This window comes from Acipenser ruthenus, chromosome 14 (genome assembly GCF_902713425.1).
Source record: "Acipenser ruthenus chromosome 14, fAciRut3.2 maternal haplotype, whole genome shotgun sequence".
Classification (NCBI taxonomy): domain Eukaryota; kingdom Metazoa; phylum Chordata; class Actinopteri; order Acipenseriformes; family Acipenseridae; genus Acipenser; species Acipenser ruthenus.
This window is the reverse complement of record NC_081202.1, coordinates 31,277,833-31,299,856: the sequence shown is the minus strand read 5'-3', so window position 1 is coordinate 31,299,856 and position 22,024 is coordinate 31,277,833. Positions and strand designations below refer to the sequence as shown.

General features: G+C 40.8%; 1 protein-coding gene across 1 annotated transcript in view; it reads right to left on the bottom strand.

Moving 5' to 3' along the window:
• The window catches only part of wash1 (WAS protein family homolog 1), a 29,644-nt gene extending 10,836 nt beyond the window's left edge, over nt 1-18,808 (bottom strand). Inside the window, exons 1-4 of the mRNA XM_034033431.2 lie at nt 18,659-18,808; nt 6,316-6,456; nt 3,574-3,685; nt 2,861-3,007 (exon numbers count right to left, since the gene is read on the bottom strand). Coding sequence (XP_033889322.1) covers nt 2,861-3,007; nt 3,574-3,685; nt 6,316-6,455 — 399 coding nt within the window. The 5' untranslated portion in view covers nt 6,456; nt 18,659-18,808. The remainder of the gene's footprint in view (nt 1-2,860; nt 3,008-3,573; nt 3,686-6,315; nt 6,457-18,658) is intronic.
• Nucleotides 18,809-22,024: the final 3,216 nt, after the last annotated feature.

Below are 22,024 nucleotides of genomic sequence, written 5' to 3'. Positions count from 1 at the left end.
AACCTGCATATACCCCCAGATTCTGGAATACACAGCATATTGTTTTAAAGACCGTAGCAAGTCCATAGCAAGTGTCATTAGAAGTAGATTCTCCCCTCAAAATTCGCCACACACCACGTATGCCCACTATAGTAATTGTGTACTGCAGGAAAAATGAAATAACTAAAGCTGTTTTACAAAGTAATCAATAAAACTCAACAGGGTGTGCAGTCGTTGTGCAATACCCCACTGTTCTGCAAAGCTGTGTGCCCTCATTCATTACGCAAACGTTTGCATAGCCTGGAGAGTCTAATTGTACTTATAAAACAGACAGGCCAGCTGTGTCCCAGTATGTCATTTGTAGGACAAATGTTTCCAGAAGAAGCATTACAGAGAACTCCTTGTCCTGCATGTCCCTGTGTCATCACCAGTCCTCTGTGCTCAACACAGCAGCAATGTTTGGGTCCTGCGTCAGTAAGGATGCACTGTGCATCACTTAAAGGGTCACCCTGTCTGCATTGCGTTTTCTCAAATACAACAAAAAGCTATTTATACACATTTCATGACATTCCTAAGCTATGAGAATTATGAAGGCATATTATAGCAAGAAGCCTTAATAATAAACTCACTGCCGGGTTATTTTCTATGCTGGTTTCTGATGTTCTTTGTTCTTTTCCTGTTTCTATGTTTGAAAGGATTGAATTCATGGAGAAAGTGTGTTGTTTACTGTAGATCCTGGAGCTGGGGGTTTAAAATGTAAGACTGGATGGAAATAACAATTAAACATTCTCAATATACAGCAAGCACTTTGCATTGGTTTGAAAAACAAGAATAAACTTTATTGAAAATGCAGATTTACCCTCAAGTTTCTTAATGACAAGAGCAGCTTGCACACCTTGCAGTAACTCGCTCTACAGATGAAGACATGCTCCTCCTGATGTTAAAAACAACAGCGGCCTCTTTCCAGGGCATACAGAGTGGCCCAATCAATAAAAGATGAGCTGTCAGAGTGCATTTTCATCCACACACTCTGCAAAGCAAGGGGACATGCTCCCACACTCACACCATTGCAGGCTCAGCAACTTCCACTTTGTTTTTCATTCATTATTTATCAGAGCACTTTTTTCATACGGGTCCTGCCTCTCTCCTCCTGCAATATGGATGAGCCTGGGGCAGCTGGGAGTCTTTATTGAGATAAGCAGCTGGAAATTTAGGAGGGCAGCTGGCCTGCAGTGCAAGGGCAGAAGCAAAAGCAGCTGGAAATTTAGGAGGGCAGCTGGCCTGCAGTGCAAGGGCAGAAGCAAAAGCAGAAAACTTAATCTGATTCTCCCTTTGATGTGCGGACACACAACAAGCACTTAAAAGGCTCTTGTTTGATGTACAGCTATGGTACAGTATTGCATCACCCGATAGAATTATCTAATTTTGCTTCATAAAGTCAAATGAAACCTGCTGAATAATGCTACATTAACATACTGAATTACATACCGCTGTGTAGTTTTCCATATACTTAACAAAAAATTGACAAATGAAAAAAATGTGGCATTTCAAAATCTAACATGAAAACACACAATTTACGAAAAGACATCACACATCTTGACACGTGTTACTCAATTAGAAGTAATCAAAAGATGTTTTTCCTATTACTAACCAACCAGCTGCTTCCCCTAATGCTTTGAGCTAAAGACACTGCTAAAGTAAAATGACTGAGGGAGTAGAACAGTAACAGACTTCCTGAAATTAAGGCTTGCAAACAGAGCTTTCTTTAACCTAGTACAGTACCGGATATCACAGTCTGAAAATTCTCACACGACATGTGCTTATTTAAAGCTGCACATATTTGATTATATATTCTGAAGCTCTGTTACCAGCTCTCAAGATCACCGTATAAAAGGGCTATCGCTACTATTTTAAAGATCATAATGCTTCAACAAAATCTTTGCAGAAAGTGGTTTGTTTTAAATAGGGGTAATTACCCTTTTGTAATGGTTAACATAGATAAACAAGTCTAGTAAGTAACAAAGTGTTAAAATCAACACAAAAGTATTCAGTTAAACCAGCAGCCCTTCACCTAGAATCTGTGTAGTGTTTGACAGACAGCATGCAGTACACAAAGTCAGCACCAGATAGCAGTACCAGACAGCAATCCCTGCATTCTCCTTGCATGTTCTGTTTTTGTACTGGGTTGAGAGAAAGTTGATCAGAATGGATTCTGATGCCTGAATGAATGTGAAGTCTGAATGATTGTGAAGTCGGAATGCATTCCGTACACTCCCGGGTATTACATCAGCGCTGCTTGCATTGCATCGGTGCGCACAAGTGCTCCTTTTACTTCTTCAGAAGCGAACAGCTGGGGCAGGGATTACTTCAGGGTCTAATTAGCCAGTTTCCAATCAGAGGACTGAGGGAATCCAGGAGTTTCAGGCAGAGACAGATGAACTGTGGATTACACCAGCATCCACTGGGGCTGAACTGAGCCAGATTCAAACCCAGATTGGTGACTCGCTGTGCCCCCTACAGCAGCACCTCATCCCCTTAGTTAGGATCCGACAGATGGACTTGGTTCAGGAGAAACCTATACCGCAATACCCCTTATAAAAGATTCCCATAGTGAAAGCATAACAGCGAGGTATGGTAAAACATATAAAACGGTAAATTATGCTAAATGCAGTGTAAAAACTGCAAAAATGACCATAAGGTATTATACCAGACCTTACTATAAGGGACATGGAAAATCTAAACAATATTTCAGTAACTGAATTCCTTGCAAGTAATCACAGTTTAAAAAAAAAAGAAAAAAGAATAGCAACTTGTTGACTACATGTGCTCCTTTCTCTGCACAGCACAGACCAGGGCAGACCTGCCGATGTGTTTCGTGTACCTGCAACGCCTGCTCATCCAGAGGCCTGTGTTTCCCCTGCACCTTGTAGCGAGGGCGCTTCTGAGAGCTGGGGTCTGCAGCGCCGGAGAAAATGGAGGAGTAATCCTGCAGCCTATCAGGAGCCGGGAACTTGGCACTGGAAAACACCTGCACGGAAAACAAAAGAAACAGAACAAGGCTTTCATAGTCACTCTAGGGCTTTTTCAGTGTAGTGAACATTTCCTAAACACACAGGACTAGATCAAGCTTGTGAATCTTCCATTTACAGCGTATCTTTTAAGCCCTTAATGATCAGGCATTTTGGTGTCACTTTGAAGACATCAATGACTTCGACCAGAAGTCTTTTTCAATGAATGTCTTCAAAGACGTAGTTATTGAATTTGTTATGTTTTCTTTCAGGATTTCATATAGGAATTATTAAAAGAAGTTCTTCCAAATTCCTTTCTTCTGGTGTAAATGCTGCATAACAGACAAAGTCCTGGCTGCTTCGTATTTAGTGTTTAGTTAATTACATTGTTATTTAATAAAGCTTGTGTGATAAATTGACTACAGTAATACCTCTTCAGGAAACAATTATTTTATTAGGAACAAAAACTTTAAATCTGTATACCATACTATGCACCAACAGATTCAGGTGCTGGGTGACAGCAATAATCACATCATGTAGCAATGGTCTGAGTCAGTGTTGTCTCAGCAAAGCCGTGCTGCTTTACCTTGGTAGCCTTCTTGCTACCCTTGATTTTGTCAATGCGGGCCTGTGCCAGCTTGATGCGGTCTGTCACAGTCTGGAGATGGGTGCGATTCTTCTCAACACTACGGGACACCCTGGGAATGGGAGGAGGAAGAACATCCACAACCATCATCATCATCATCATCATCATCATCATCATCATCATCATCATCAATAGAGTTAATTTACTGACAACTTAATTACAAACCACTACATTGCCAACTCTGAGGTACAAAGACAAGCCCAGCGACTCAAAGTGCATGATATTACCAGAAATGAGACACGCATATTGAGTGTGCTTTACAGAACATCAGCACTTTAGTTTGTCTGCAGTAATCAGGCAGCAAAGCTGTCAGTGCAGGGACGTGGGTGCAGATGTTGATGCCATGTGCAATGTGCTGTGCAAGATTAATATCCTGGGATTGTGTGTGTGTGTGTCCCTTGAAGGCATACTGAAACAATTACTGCACTAGCTTGTTACTTCTGACTTGCACAGCCAGAAAACATGAAATATTAAAAACAATAACAGTGAAGCACCCGATCTGATATTAATTGAATGCTGAAATGACAAGAGAGCACATGACAATATGTACAACATCCCGGTCCTAACTGCTCTACATGGGGTTGTGTTGAGGGTCATACATATTTGAATTGCTTACTGTTATTTATGACTGGATTATTGGCTGGGGAGGAATTGACTATCATTGATTATCTCAGATGTTCATACAGTATGTCATGGTGCAACATGAATAGCCTTGACATATTTCCTATAGCCTGAAGTATGGCAGGGATGGAAATAAGACTAATATCGCATAGCAGTGTCGTCACCCATTCCAGGTTTTAATAAAAGCTCGATTAGCCACGGTGTATAGGGGACAAGCTCAAATGGGTCTCATTAAACTGATAGTAAAAACTGGAATGGATCAAACTGCTATGGAAGGAGAGTCTTGTTTCCATCCCTGTATTGTATTGGAGTGTCAGATTTATTGCCACTGTATTTATAATTTACACTGCATTACATTCAAAGTAAGGTTGCAACTCCTCTTTCATGAACAATTTCAGCCTAAACCAAGTCCCTTCACCCTGATTCTAATCAATCCTGCATGTATAAAAAGCACAGTTCTGAGGAATATGGAAATTCCCCTGAATTAAGCAGGTGTCATTTTCAATAATGTCTCACTGTAAAGCCACCGGTTCACACAGTGCTATTAGAAACAGGATAATCTGAGGCGGCTTTCACATCTCAACCTGTCCTGAACTTGTTTTTCATCCATATTTAATGGACACACTCCAGCTATTCATTACTCTTTCAGAACTTTTCTAATTTACTGGCGCAGTGAAGCATTTGCTGGATCTCATTTTTTAACCATAACTTTAAACACTCACATTGTAAAATACCCACATAGGCTTATATAAGAAGTACCAAAAAATGAACTGAAGAAATTATAAACACACATGAAGTCTTTATCAATGTGCACGGCTATGATTTAAAATCATTATCAATGTACACATGTATGTGTGCATTTAGCTCTAGAAGCAACAGCGTGGCCAAAAGAGCCACCAATCCTTTCAGATCTTCCAACTGACAGAGCCATCTCCCTGTCTCTCAGCAACCAGCTTCACTCATGTGCTAACCTCATTTGTCTCCATGGAAACCTACCCAAATGCTTTTTAAAAGCTTCATATCCAAATAAGGATTAACGTCCCTGTACACAAACCAACATGAGATTCTGTACTAAAGCGGATGAAATCAACCATCACAGGGATGGAAATAAGCCTCCATTCCTGGTTTCACAAGACATACCTGAGCTTGTTACCTATACACACTATGGCTGATCAAGCTGGTAGTAAAACCTGGAGTCTTTTCCATCTCTGTATCAACTAACTCCCCCAAAAACATCCCTCAGGTGTCAATAAATGTAATTAAAATTAGAGGCTACTGAGAACACTTAAAACAGGAATGATGTATGGGGAATTTAACCAGGTCACATTCACACTGGGTTTAATACTGTAGCATCCCTGCTCAATCACTGGAGGTGGACAGGCAGCATCACATTCCTGCACCACACAGAACACACATCCCCTGCCACTCTGTGCACCAGACACATTGTGGCTCTTCTGCTACAAGTGCCAAGAGGTCTTCTATGACCACAGAGTGAGCAAAACAGGCATGACCTGGGTTTAGCATCTGGATACATGTGTAACGAAGCACAGCACCCCTGAAATACTGGGGCATTGGTCTGGATACAGGTTAGAGTATTGCTAGCAGAGCTGCTGTGCCAGCCCTGGCTCAGCCCAGCCCAGCACCTACAGAACAACCCTGAGCTACAGCACTTCCACCCACAGCCCACTCATGAGTACCAATCCCAGCCAGCACCTCCTGAAGCAGCTGTTTATCCTGGCTATCCGTACACACCTGCAGGGGAGCCATGATCAGTTAAACATCAATCACCACATAGTTTTTCTTTTATATTTATATTAACAGTACCCCTCGAAAAAAGCGCATTTCCTATAATTAAATTCCAGACAATTTCTCATCTATTTCTCTTCTCCTCTGAAAACATAATTACAGTGTTGTGTGTCTGAGTGGAGACAGTCAAGTGTCATTGCCTCAAATCAGCGACAGGAATTCTGAGCAGCTCCAGGATTTAACCCTAGCAGGGCCCAGTCTCTCCATTTTAAAACAAAATGCTTTAATAAAAGGGACGAGCTATAGGCACTGTACCTGGCAAAGATGTCACAGGAGATTGTCTCCAGGTACTGGAGGGCGTCGGCTATCTGGTGAATGGCCTCCTCCCGCCGCAGGTCCGGCTGGATCAGAGGCACGGAGTACACCTGCCCCTCCAGGAAGCGCTTCGGACTCATTCTGCAAGGAAAGAACAGGGTGAAACTGAGGCCAAGATGTCAAAATGTGCGTGGCATGCACTGTGCACAGATGGACAGGTGACTCCGCATAGCCCCAGATTCTGCCCCAGATTCTGATGCTCAGCAAAAGGAAATCCTTAACATGGCAATTGAATTAGCAGTTCTCTGGACATCTAAAAACGCCTCGGACGATCGTTATCCACATAAACAATAAAAGCAGAGAAACGATTCGAGCAAATGTCTTTCTGAGCTGACCTGGGTGTGCTCCACGTCGGAAACACACCCCACTGTCGTGAGAATGCCTGGGGTGTTCAGGTCAGGATTGAGTGTGAGGGGAAGGGGATGAAGCTCTCCTGACCCCTGCTGTGTCAATGTAAACATTCTTTGTGACCAAGAAGATGGATTTGAAACAAAGGGACAGCAGTAGTGCATTAAGCCACTGCACCACCCAGCTCCCAATATCACTAGCATTTTAACACTAGATGGACCAGAGATATACTCATACCTAGAAGCAGTCTTTCTGATGGCTGTATTCAAAACACTGTAAATAGTATAATGAAAGGAGAAACAGTCGGATGCAATTATATATACATATGAACATTATATATACATATGAACATTTATTTTACAAATTATTACAAGAAAATGTAAGTAAATAAACATCTGAACAGACATCGGTTTACAACATACATATTTATAAAACTGAAACGATAGCAATACATTTTTAACTTTAACAGCAATCGGTTTATTATCAGATGCGCAAAAGCAACTGAACAACGTAGATAAATAAACTTAGAAAACATTTTACAGAAGTGCACAGCACAAAATTGTATTCCTTTACTTTGAGTCTAAGGCTGTTCACAGTCAACACAGATAATGTGCTTCTCCCTGCCGCCTTTCTGCACAGGGCATAGCTGCCCAAAGTTTTATTTTTATTGCACTAGCCAACCTGGCATTGGCGTCTCTTGCAGCTCTCAGCGGGGTTGCCAGCTTCAGCTGTGGGTACACGCTTGGCAGTCTCCCTCTGTTCTTGCGAAGTTCCTGTGCTAACTGTAAAATATATTCTCTCCTTGGTAAATTCTTCTTCGTGCATTCTTTGTAAAGTACCCAGGAGTTGATGGCTGCTAGGTTCAATACATTGTAAAACAGCTGAACAGACCACCGTCGGGAACCAGCTTTTACTTCCGTACTTTGAATACTTCCGTGCCATCTGATCCAAAACATCAACTCCATATTTTGTTGCAGTGCCGATGCAAATTGACTGACCAAAACAGCATAGCTGGCAAGCAGGCGCCAGCCTTTGAAAAGACTAACTGAAAAACAATAGACTGTCAGTCATTCACTTGAGCAGAGAGTAGAGACTAATTTAATTACAGCTAAACACATTGCGGACTGGTAAATAAAAATAATAAAGTATAATACCGTTCTGTATAAACACAATACAATTGTTTTCTATGTGGCCGTCAATGTGACTGCTCCCGGGGCTTTTAGGTATAATGTAATATATCTCCTTTATTTCTGCACTCCTGCGTTTCATGCTTTGTGAGAATATTTAATACATACGGACAGAAAGGTACATGAACGCACAGACACATATGTGTTACACGACCGGAGAAAATTACATTTTAAAACCAAAAACCGCCATAATGACCGCCGCGGGGTTTCTAGTGTTAAAGAATAGTCTTTAAGAGGGTGCCTGACAGAGCCTCCGTCTCTGCCTGAAGTGGAATATAATTGGTATTGACTGCTAAGCCATCGTTTCAAACTCCCAGTACTTCATATAATGAAGAAAATGTTCAGCGTATTGGCATTTGTGACTGTAATTAAGTGCCACTGAATTCCATCAGCGTATATAAACACACTTATTAGCCTGCCACAGATTTAATCCATCATTTAAAACTTTTTTAAAAAGTGTGTACTCAAATGAAAGGGGAGAGTTCCCTGGAAGGAATACTCATTTAATTAGTTGCACACACAGTACAGTACCTGCAGATTCAACAGAAACCAACACCGACTGGAGCAGGAGAGGAAACAGCTCTTCCATTATTGTAGACAGGGGTATATCAGTATTTCAACAATGCATATCATTCTAGGCAAACAACAGGGTAGTGGGGGACAGTGTGGACTGACACGTAAACAGGCCATGATCTTCATAAAGCAACAGAAAACCACACTTACTAGTATTACAGTATTTCAGCTAGTACAGTATACTGTAAAATGAGTCTGCCTAGTGTCAATTTGGACAGGCATGGGGTTTTCTGGAGCATGCACTGTACCTGTAGGTATTTTCTAATGTTTGATTGGATGAAATCGTTGGTGAAAATTCATAAAATCTGCAAAACTGTTGATCCCCTCAATGCAATTATCATTTTATTTCTCTGCTAATACTCTATTACGCACCCGCACTGCCTGGTCCCAAACTAATTGTTCTCCTGGATCATTCAAAATAACACGAGACAAAACAGGCTCGTAAAGTCTCCTCTTCAGAATCACACCGTCTACAGCATGTGGTTGATGGTGTTGAGAAACAAACACATCCAATTATTTTTGGCCCTCTGACCGGTCTTCCACAAAATAGGATATTTTGGACGAAAAAAAAAAACAAAAAACAACATCTCTACTCATTCTGGGCTATACAATATGGTAAAAATCTCCACGCAGAGATACTAGTCAGGATTGAATAAAGCATAAATATATGGATAGTGCTGTATTATTTTTTGATAGGGGGATGTGAAAGAGGGGTCTACTGTATGACCGACACATCATGCATGTTACGTACTGTACATGTGACGTGGGACTAAGGTGCACACATACTGTACAGACAGACAAGCGGCTCCACACTGTATATCCCGATTGTGCTGCAATCATTTACTTCTGAAGAATGAGCTTGTCAAGTGTAATCAGACAGGCATTACAGAAGGTCTCACCAGGCACCTCTATATGTTGCTACAGCAGTACACTACATCCTTTCATTTTAATAGAACACTCAATCATACAGCACTGGTCAGGCAGCAGCAGTGCGAAGGTAAAGCTGTATAAGCATGATTATCATGTAACTGTATTCACTAATGTCTTCAATGACAGTTCAGCTGTAGACCCACTGCTGCACCATTCAGCTTCCATAAACTAGGTCTCCCCTCAGAAGCCTGGAGATGTAGGAGGAGCCGACACACAATGTTACTGTAGAGGTCACACACACTGTATCTCATTGTCATGGTTACCTGGGTATTGAGGCTATCTGTGGAGGAGTGCAACATCCCCATTAAAAAAAAAAAAAAGATAGATCAATAATGCGACTTGCTTTTTAAAGAATCAAACCTGACTGTCAATTACTTAGCATTGAATGAACAGCACAGAAGCCAAATGCATAGCATAGTGGGATAGGGGAGAACTGGGGAACATAATTCAACCAGTACTGTATGTACAGCTATAGTACAGTATTTCATGTTAGATTTCAAAATGTCATATTTAATGTCAGTTTTTCATTAAATATATGGAAAACTACAACGCGGTATGTAATTCAATATGTTAACGTAAATTTATTCAGCAGGTTTCTTTCATTTGACCAAATGAAGCAACATTTGTTAATTCTATAGGGTTATGCAAAACATTTGGCAATAGCTGTAGAGTAACCCAGGAGCAGTTTTTTTTTTTTTTAAGAGAAGTAACCAACAAAAGCACAAGCCTGCGCCTACCAAGCACACTAGCTTTTGAAAAGTTTTTAAACCAAACACCATATAGAAAAAAAGTAAAGCAACTTTTCCACTGCCTGGTGCAAAAGCTTAGCAAATCTGGCCACTGCCTTGCACATCAATGATCTTTAATGTATCACCGTGATTCTAAAATCATATTCAAATAATTTCAAACTGCTGTAGGATTAAAATAACGCAGAGCCGCCCTCGGGAGACTCACTGCTCTCGGAAGTCATTACAGTATTTAACCCTTGATGAGGCTCCAGTAATCCAGTGCATGTGTTAAGAGCTCAGCACATCTCAGTGTGTTACTGTGATTTAGAGCAGCATTTGTTTCCATTGGGGCCTTTTAAGCCTTTTCTGTGGGACCGCAGTATATGCAGAATGGTGAAAGATGATCAGGGCTTTAGATAACAAGGGCCACACTTTCAAAGTGTTTACTCCAGTCTTTAAGTCATATTTGTTTTAAAGTTATTTTTTACGAAACTAGAAGTGAAGTTATACTGTATATGTTAAGTTCTCTTCACTCTCAAGGTGCCTCTCATTGCGTAACATTAACATGATTTTTTTTTCTTTAAAAAAAAAAAAAAAGAGTTAAAGAATAGACAAAAAGCTTTGAAAATGAGCCCCCACTGGTCATATTCTAGTATTATTATTTATTTATTTCTTAGCAGACGCCCTTACCCAGGGCAACTTACAATTCTTACAAGATATCACATTATTTTTACATACAATTACATTATTTTTTACACATTATTTTTTTCTTCATACAATTACCCATTTATACAGTTGGGTTTTTACTGGAGCAATCTAGGTAAAGTGCCTTGCTCAAGGGTAGAGCAGCAGTGCCCCCCACCTGGGATTGAACCCACGTCCCTCCGGTCAAGAGTCCAGAGCCCTAACCACTACTCCACACTGCTGCACCACAGTATGTGTAGTCATGGCAGGGACACCGCTTCAGGTATCCCCAGGGTCGGGTCCATTCCTTTAATTCCTGTTCTTCTTCCAATTCCTTTTGAAAAACAATTCTCATTGCCTTTTAATCAATTCCAATTAGAATTGGAATTTTAAAAAGGAATTGATCCCCGACCCTTGTTTCCCTTGGCTGAAGTTCTTACGTTTCTCTCAAGTCTTGTGTCGTTCTGCTTCTTTTGATTAGAGTATATGATCACGGTTTAACCGCAATACTTCAGAACACCTTCATGATGTGGCAAACCTTGCAGTCTGCATTATTATCTAGGTATTATTATCAAATGAGAACCTCTGCTGTAGCTCCCAGTATTATTATGTCAGATTTTGGAATCACATCATGGCATTTAAGGATTTGTATTTGTCCTCTTTTATTAAACCATTCCAGGACATCACTGAAGAAAGGCTACAGTACATTGCTTGCCTTCCCATTTTTTCTCCAGTTAAGAAATGTAAAAAATAAATTAGATGCCTTGACATAAAATAAATGAATAAATAAAATACTATTTGAAACTGTAGCAATCAGAGACAGGGATGGAAATAAGACTCCTATTGCACAGCACTCGCCCATTATAGGTTTTAATATGTGCTTGATTAGTCACAGTGTGTAGGTAACAAGCTCAGGTGTGTCTTACTAAACTCACAGTAAAACCAGGAATGGAGCAAACTGCTGTGCAATAGTAGCGTTATTCCCATCCAGGTGAGATTATGAACGGCTGAATCATCAACAGATACAGCCCCTGGTAATCCGCAAGGAAGGGTCATTGGTAAGGTGCTTTGTACAATACAGCCGACAGCTCTGATTGCCCCTACAATCTGCAGGCAGGTTCCTGGAAGGTAAACAGAGCACAGGACATGGGGGTGCGTTTCCAGACACCAGATCGAAAAGAAAAAGCTAGCATCAGTATTTTAAAATCAATTATTAAGGACATTGGGAGTCAATGAATTACTGGAGTGATACTCGCTTGATTTGGTAGGAGTCATTACCTGGGCAGGAGTTTGGATACAGCAGATAATCCCGTTTGGATACATCAGATAAGAGCCGGGATAGAGTAAGTGGAGTCGGCTTTTAAAACCGCAGTGCTAAGAGAAGTCTGCTCAGTACAGTAAGTGCTCCGGCGCTTGTACCAGCTGTAATTGGTGTGCCGTTGAGAGGCACTTAAAACCGTGCTAGCAATGTAGCTGAATTACTACATGATGACATCCCCTTTGTAGAGCAATGTGAAGATCAAGTATGAGAGTTACTGTAGTAGTAAGGGAGGCCTCAATGGTGCTCAATGCAACAGAATTGAGCAGCCTCCATTGCACCACAGAGACCCATTTAAAATGTGCTCAAGTACTGGTTACTGCACAACATAACAGTGCAGGTTTACAGCAACAGAGGAGAATTCACAAACGACTCTCTGGTATTAGAACCACACCTGGTATTCCTTAGGCTCGGCACCTACATGAAGTCCTGCCATGCATCAAAGCTGCAGTAACACTGAGGATTCTAGACAGCACCGCTCCATTCCCAGCTGCACCATTATAACTAGCCTATAAAACCTAAACCCTACCTTTATCATACTTCACTTTTGGTGCACAGACGGTACCATCATATAACTTCCATAGGTTTACATTAAACAAAGGCCAGATACTGCCTACTGTATCACAACAAATTCCTTCAATTAATGCCAACATTGCCCTGATAGTATTGTAACATGCTTTGTTTTTCTCTAGCTAACTTTGCATTAGGAACTGAGCCCTAATCCTAACTGGGCCTGAATGAGTTCCAATGCAAAGTGGATCCGCTCTGCTGCCAATAAAAACAAAAAGGACTCATTTCAAATCTGGTTGCAATGCCACATGGAAACACAGCATTAGTAATTTTACCAAGCTGTAGCTGCAGCCTCACCAAGTACTGAGTAGTTACAGTTGCTGCACTCAGCAATTCCCACTTCTGCATACACACAAGACTGCAGCAGGAATTTGCATCATCCAGAAATCTCATTACAAATTGATCAGGCAAGTTTCTTTACTGCATGCTGTAGGGAGTTCTCAAGTGTGGCAGTGATTGCTTCCCCAGAGAGCAGCAGCTATCAGATTCTGATGTGCTCTGGATTCCTATAGAAACATACAGTAGCAGCTCTTTACTGGCCTAGGCTCTGTTATAATGCACAGTGGGCAACTTGTCATGGGTTTGTTTTAAACATTCATTTTCATGACTGGCTTCCAATTACACATGCAATAGCCCTTGTGGCTCTGGAGAAATGTGTTAATTATTGTGTGTAAATCCTGACAGCGGAGCACAACACAAACTAGAACGTGAGGGGAATGTCATCCGTATCAGATTGAATAGTTTGTAAACTAAAGTAAAAAGGGTAGAAAAAAAGACCTGCATCATTGATATGTCCCAAGGTTAACACAATGACACAGTGAAAGGATTCATTTTCACTGGATACCACTAGTAATGGAACACCTTCTGTTATGCAGCTTTATCGAGACCATAATAATAAACTGCTGTGTAACAACTGTGAAGACACTGTCGGAAAGCCAGAGGTCTTTATCTTTAACACTGGTACTAAGGGAAGCCAACTACAATCCAGAGGATGCCAGAAAACAGCTGTGCATGGAGTATGAAGTCACTGTCTCAAGATGTTAGGTCTTTAACCTCTGGAAACCAAACAGCCACACAACCCCAATATGACAGCCACCTTAAGTCACAGGTCAAAGAGCAGGGTGCCATCATATTTTGCCTGCAGAGTTCCCACAGCACTGTAAATATGAAGTCGGCATCTCAAAAGGGTTTATGAGATATTGGTGGCTGCAGATTTCCATACTGCACTACAGTAAAACAAGGCATTGTATTAAACTCCCCTGTGGACTGCTGTTCTTTCAAATGAGTCACACACTGGGATGCCCAAAGGTAATCTCATTTCTGTTATCACAACCTTTCAGTTCCGACAGAGGGAGGGAGAGGGAAATTATGCTAGAATTGATTATTTGTAAAATTCCATTTGTAGATTTGCACCTCAGATGAAGGATTCAGCAGGTAATATATGTGGGAATTATTAGATATTTATTAATGGCATAAACTTTGCTACTCCCATCCACCTACTCTCAAACATTCTAATTAACTTTTCTTTTGAGAGCAGGATATGATTATTCTGCATGAATCATGTTGAAATGAAATGCCATCTCAAACCAAATGAATTACAGTGTCTTCAGACCATACTGTAGTTATGGAGATGCACAAGCTAGGAACATCTAAAGGATTAATGCCATGCAGTGGACCATATTTCTGTCCTTCGACACAACATGCAAATGAATTAAATACGACAGAATGAACGCATTAAACACATGCTGTAGGAGACGCATCCATTGAAATCATTTACATATACATGGCTTAAATTCAGCCGGAGCTGAGCTCCAGTAAATATTTTGCACCTTGACTTCAACCGGAGACTCTTCTGTAGTGAAAACACAAAATGCAACTTTACTACAAATAATTGTGAACATTTATTTTCACTAGTACTGCAGCATTTTACTTTCATGTCAAGTATTACAAGTGAAAATATTTCCGTACAGTCTATAGAGAGCAGTATAACAGGAGCGCCACTTCTGTATCTGTATGTCTGGCCTTCCATTTATGAGGCGCCGTTAGGGACATAATTCAAACTGACACCTCACTACACTACACTACACACTGAAATTGCATGCGGTACACACTGAAATCTCATACACTACATAGTGAAATCGCATACACTACACAGTGAAATCACATACACTACATACTTAAATCTTGAAACCTCATACACTACATGGTGAAATCGCATATACTACATGGTGAAATCGCATCCACTACATACTGAAATCTCATACACTACATAGTGAAACGTCATACACCACATGGTGAAATCGCATACGCTACATACTGAAAATTCAAACAAGGTCAGTGACGTCACATCATAAAATACTCCCGCGTCAGGCAAAGGAGTTCATTTCAGTTGCACAGGTTGTCAGAATGGAGGGATTGAGGTGTACAGCGGCAGAGCTAATGGAACAAATTTTAACTAGACCTGGAATCATAAATACTCTTTCAAATGATTAATAATCACAGTGTATCTTCTTCCAATTATTTAACATTAAGGAACAAAAACGACACAAATACAGTGCAAAACAGACATTTACTAATAGACAATGCTGACATATTTTATTTACACGTCTTTATATATATATTGTAACATGCACGGGGATAGGCAGCAGTAGGGCTGGTAGGTGACGTAATCACACACAAAAGACATTGTATTTGTGTCGTATTTGTTTCTTAATGTTAAATAATTGGAAGAAGATACACTGATTATTAATTTCGTAAACTCCTTTCGAATTCCCGAACTTTTTTCTCGTGTAACATTGTTCTACCACCGAGGTGTAGAAATAGAAACACTTCCTATTGAGATCAGAGACTATGAGTTGCTGTCTGTTTTTGAATCTCGCCTAAAAAGCCACTTATTTAAATTGCCTTTTTTTCTGCTGTTATTATATTCTTTATTTCGAATTGTGTTAGTATTTTGCAGATCAATTTGTATATGTCATGATTGTTTTAGTGTTATTTTATCTGTTTTTCCCTTATTTGTGAAGCACTTTGAGATATTTGGTTATGAAAGGCACTATATTATTATTATTATTATTATTATTATTATTATTATTATTATTATTATTATTTATTTCTTAGCAGACTCCCTTATCCAGGGCGACTTACAGTCGTAAACAAAAATACATTTCAAGAATCACAGTACAAGTAATAATACAATTAAGAGCAAGATAAATACAATGACTTTGGTTCTAGCAAGTACAAGTATGACAAAATAGGAGATAAAATCAAGATTATTATTAGTAGTAGTATATATTATTATTGTTTATTTCCACAGACAAGTGCATCATTACCTGTTATTGTGCTGAAATGAAAAGTTCTTCAAAAGTAAACAGAAGCCACTGGCATTGTCAAAAGTGCAAAAGTACTATTCAATGTCAACATAACTTTAAACAACACATAGAAAAACATCGTAAGACATTTAAAAACAATATATCTACAACTAAATCTCTATGAACCCGCTACACCATGTTTGTTTTATTATTGTCATTGTGAATTTTGTAGTTAAGGCTATCATAATGCATATGTAGGCTATATATTATATCGGCAAGTTTTAAAACAAGAAAATATTTACCTTATATAAAGGATAACGTTTCTGGAAGTGTAAAATCAATTTTCTAAATACACATGACAATGGTAACGGGTCCCAAGCACATTATTATAAACTTAAACACTGGCATGTATTGCTGAAAGATACGTATTTGGAAAATAACGTAACTGCCAATAAAGAAAATGAAAAGGAAACTGTGAAATCATAACATAACAGGGACAGCTGGAGTGGTCCGAGTGGTCCGGACCACTGTGACGTCACAGCGCTGAGTGGTCCGGACCACGGGCCACAGAATGCTACAACCCCTTCTCCCTATGAAACAAACTGTTAATTTCTGAATTGACAATGGTATGTACAGGGTGTGCTTCAACCGATGCCCTTTGATCAAGTGCATTTGAAAGAGTATTTATGATTCCAGGTCTAGTTAAAATTTGTTCCATTAGCTCTGCCGCTGTACACCTCAATCCCTCCATTCTGACAACCTGTGCAACTGAAATGAACTCCTTTGCCTGACGCGGGAGTATTTTATGATGTGACGTCACTCACCTTGTTTGAATTTTCAGTATGTATCGTATGAGATTTCACCATGTGGTGTATGAGGTTTCACTATGTAGTGTATTAAATTTCACCATGTAGTGTATGCGACTTCACCATGTAGTGTATGCGATTTCACCATGTAGTGTTATTAGATTTCACCATGTAGTGTATGAGGTTTCAGGATTTCAGTATGTAGCGTATGCGATTTCACCATGTAGTATATGAGATTTCAGTGTGTACCGCATGCAATTTCAGTGTGTAGTGTATGAGGTGTCAGTTTGAATCCTTTCCCTGGTTGTTGCTAGTGCTGTGTGTGCGTGCGGGTATCATGTGCAACTGGAAACGAGTTAACTGCTGTGTAAACTTGACACTATTTGCTTTGTTTCAGTGATTGAATAAGTCACTGCTATCGGCAGACCTGAAACAAGATATCTGTTTGGTTGCCTGAGAATGTACCAGCTTAACTAGTTTAAACATTATAACGAACTTGAATATCCTGAGAAACGATTTAGAACACTGTCAGCACTAGGTTTATGAAAACCTTTTTATTTTCTTTATGGTAATTTGTGAATCTAAAACTGAGATTGCAACGCCTGTGTTTTTATTGCAATGGAATTTACTTAATGTGTTGGGAATCGGAGACCTTCTGAGGACGTCCCGTGTTGCACTTGTGGTTGACTCAGGCATTTGTCTTTTGGAGTTTTACTTATTTGACGTTTGAAGTTTTACTTAAGTGTACTTGTATGTAATTTCCTAGTTGGCTACTGAAACAGAAAAACAAAACGTGTAAGAAATGCTTATAAAACATGTCGAACAAATGGCGTTGGTTTAAATCTTAAAAAAAAAAAAAAAGTGCTTGGCTTGGGGCGGTGGCGGGAGATATTTCAAGTTAACATTAGATCTGCAACGTTTTAGGAGGCGAGAACATTTAAAACGATCAAATTAAGCAAATTATTTCTTCAATTAAGGGTTTTGTTAAGTAACTGACCCCTGAAGACACCGTGTTCCCCGAGGACCGGGTTTGCGAAGGCTGGAAAGTCGATTCTGTTTCTTATAAAATGTGTGACATACAGACAAATTAATGGAGATATGGCCAGACACCTACACGAATACAGAAGAGGCGTAAAATGAACACAGAAATCCTTTAATTTAAATCGGTCAGTCCTGGTGAATCGCTGGTGGTGCTGTAGTCATTCTGCACACTTCGGTAACCAGCAACGGTTAAACTTGAGGACGCGCTAGCAGCTGACTGTCATGCGAGTAGAATTCAAAGTTCAAGTGGAACGCTTTTAAACATAACGTAACCCTCACTCGCCATACACAATCATGAAACCAATGATGTAATATTCATTCCAGTGGAAACGTAATAGCTTACGTGTACATATATCTAGCTATATTTATAATATTAATGCCAGTGAATACATAATGTGTAATACGTGCATGCTTCTAGTATTATGCAAATAGCAGACACGCATTAAATTGCAAATGAGAGGTCTTCAAACATTTTAGCTACAGGCGGCAGCACAACGTCACAAAAAACAAAAACAAACTAACCGCCAAAGTACATTTCTAGACACGTATAAATGCTCGTTCTCCCTCCCATTTCGCTGCCTTAACAATCGAGCAAATAACCGCTTTCGCCCTGTGCTAGGGCCATCCCCAGCTCGTAGTACACTCATCTCTGGAAAGTCCCAGGCTTAGATAAGTCTTCCAGGCCCGCTAGACTAATGTTTTTACACCATTTCGCCTGTAAACGCTGTCTATTTTTAAAATAGAAATTATAAACAATAATAACAACAATAAAAACCTACTCCTTCCTTACCTGACGGTCTATTGGTATGTCGCGTTCATTAGACTTCCCCTTCCTCCAACTGTTTGCTGTGTTTTGGTTAAATTGACAACCACTTTCTGGCGGATTCCGCGTGGTCTTAGTGCTTGCCCGGTCAAAACTTGAACTGCTCTCACCCACTCAGGCAGGCCATATCTCGTCTCAATGCCTGGGAGGAGGATGGAGTGTAACATGAGACAGGTTGTTTTAATAGCTTGTGAACAGACTTGATGTGCCTGTGCTCATCCGTGGGGCATACACAAACAAAACACCACCCACGATTCACATCAACCCACAGGGGAAAGAAAGCTTGATACACACAGCTCTGCTTTTTATAGTTTATTTCTATTCCTGAACATACACCTTTCAAGGCCATTGCTGTTTGGAAGAGTGATAATAACCTAAGCTTCAAGACCAATTCCCTTACCTCCTATATCTTATCACTAGTTGGCCTCTCATCCCTTCATGGATGTGTTTTTGGTTGTTTTTTTTTTCACTTTATATCAGGAGACAAATGTCCTGCTTTTCTCTGGATCATCATGGTTTGCAGTTCGTCCCACAATTTCAGTCACCTTCTGTTTGTACCAAAGATAAACGGTATTCATCTATTTCAAAGGTCTTGGCAGGGGAAGCTGATGCATGATACAGACACGTACTGACACCAGAATAGAACAGCATGAATCCCATCGGCCCCTGTAGTTCGCAGCACGACATTTTCACATCATGGAAAAGACAGACAGCGGCTCCGAGACCTTCCATTCAAAGTCAGTTAGACATCTACATGGTCGATATTGCAAAACACAAACTTCAAAACTGTTCAGAGAATGTCAAAATTCATAACCACCGCATGTAGTGGTGTCTACAGACTCCATTAGCTGTATACACCAGAGAAGGAAATAATAATCCCATTGCAGCCCATTCCTGATTTTACTATGAGTGTAATAAGACACACCTGAGCTTGTTGCCTACACACTGGGGCTAATCAAACACATATTAAAACCTGAATGGGTGAAACTGCTATGCAGCAGGCGTCTTATTTCCATCCCTGATACACTAACCAAATGATCTCCAGTGGCAATGCAGCACAGAGGCTTCCATTAGTAGTATGGCACTACAGTGTGAAGATATTTCATCAGTCAAACATACTGGAAGGTAAACAGCCACTGAGAGAGTCTCATGAGGGTGTGACTTTCTGAACTACTCACTTAAAATGCTCTACCTCTTGTTGCTTCAAATTCAGAATTGTGCAACACGAAAAAAATAACAAGAGTAATTCCACAAGCGTGCCGTCGGTGAAAACGTAATTTAAGTTCCTAGCCAACCAAAAAACAGCAAAAATATAAAATACAAATTCAAATGTTGTGTTGTGTTTTGTTGTGCTATCTATTAGGGTTAGGGTTAGTGTTTGCATTTACAGCAGTAATAACCAAGGTTTTAAAAAACGTGTTTTAACTAATGTTTTATCACTGGACCCACACATAAAATCTCTTAGGGTTTTGCCTGTTTGTTTTACTTTAATGCCAATATGAGGAAAAAAAAGAGAAAAAATCAGATGGTGTGACCTACAGCACAGGAAGTTGTTAGATATTAGGAATTAAGCCCTGCATTTGGAAAATCTGAAAAAAAGAATTAAAAGCAATGGAAGAACGGAAACATCTTCAGAACGACAGGGCAGTGATAATGTTGGCAATTAAAAAAAAAAAAAAACTCAAAGCTACAGACCCCACTCTCACAGGCACATCTTTAAGAATCCTTGGCTCTGGGGGAAAGAAGTCAATTGTTTTTGCTTTAATGACTGAGCGCTCCATCCCTGGCACTGGACTCCAGGGACTTCATATCTGCAGAGAGATTTCTACTGCAGTGTGTCTCTCTGTGTGTGTGTGTGTGTGTGTCTCTGTGTCAAGGGAGCTAGAACCAGAGCAATGTCTTTCTGCATAGACTGCATCGTTCCCTGCACTCCACTCTCCAGTAGCACACCTCATTCTCATAGACTGCTTCATTCCCTGCACTTCGATCTCCAGTAGCACACCTCATTCTGCAGACTGCATCGTTCCCTGCACTTCGATCTCCAGTAGCACACCTCATTCTCATAGACTGCATTGTTCCCTGCAGTCTGATCTCCAGTAGCACACCTCATTCTGCAGACTGCATCGTTCCCTGCAGTCTGATCTCCAGTAGCACACCTCATTCTCATAGACTGCATTGTTCCCTGCAGTCTGATCTCCAGTAGCACACCTCATTCTGCATAGACTGCATTGTTCCCTGCACTTCGATCTCCAGTAGCACACCTCATTCTCATAGACTGCATTGTTCCCTGCACTTCGATCTCCAGTAGCACACCTCATTCTCATAGACTGCATTGTTCCCTGCACTTCGATCTCCAGTAGCACACCTTTCTGCAGACTGCATCGTTCCCTGCAGTCCGATTTCCAGTAGCACACCTCATTCTCATAGACTGCATCGTTCCCTGCACTTCGATCTCCAGTAGCACACCTCATTCTGCATAGACTGCATTGTTCCCTGCACTTCGATCTCCAGTAGCACACCTCATTCTCATAGACTGCATTGTTCCCTGCAGTCTGATCTCCAGTAGCACACCTCATTCTGCAGACTGCATCGTTCCCTGCACTCCGATCTCCAGTAGCACACCTCATTCTCATAGACTGCATTGTTCCCTGCACTTCGATCTCCAGTAGCACACCTTTCTGCAGACTGCATCGTTCCCTGCAGTCCGATTTCCAGTAGCACACCTCATTCTCATAGACTGCATCGTTCCCTGCAGTCCGATTTCCAGTAGCACACCTCATTCTCATAGACTGCATCGTTCCCTGCACTCCACTCTCCAGTAGCACACCTCATTCTCATAGACTGCATCGTTCCCTGCACTTCGATCTCCAGTAGCACACCTCATTCTCATAGACTGCATTGTTCCCTGCACTTCGATCTCCAGTAGCACACCTCATTCTCATAGACTGCATCGTTCCCTGCAGTCCGATCTCCAGTAGCACACCTCATTCTCATAGACTGCATCGTTCCCTGCACTTCGATCTCCAGTAGCACACCTCATTCTCATAGACTGCATCGTTCCCTGCAGTCCGATTTCCAGTAGCACACCTCATTCTCATAGACTGCATCGTTCCCTGCACTCCACTCTCCAGTAGCACACCTCATTCTCATAGACTGCATCGTTCCCTGCACTTCGATCTCCAGTAGCACACCTCATTCTCATAGACTGCATCGTTCCTTGCACTTCGATCTCCAGTAGCACACCTCATTCTCATAGACTGCATCGTTCCGTGCACTTCGATCTCCAGTAGCACACCTCATTCTCATAGACTGCTTCGTTCCCTGCACTTCGAT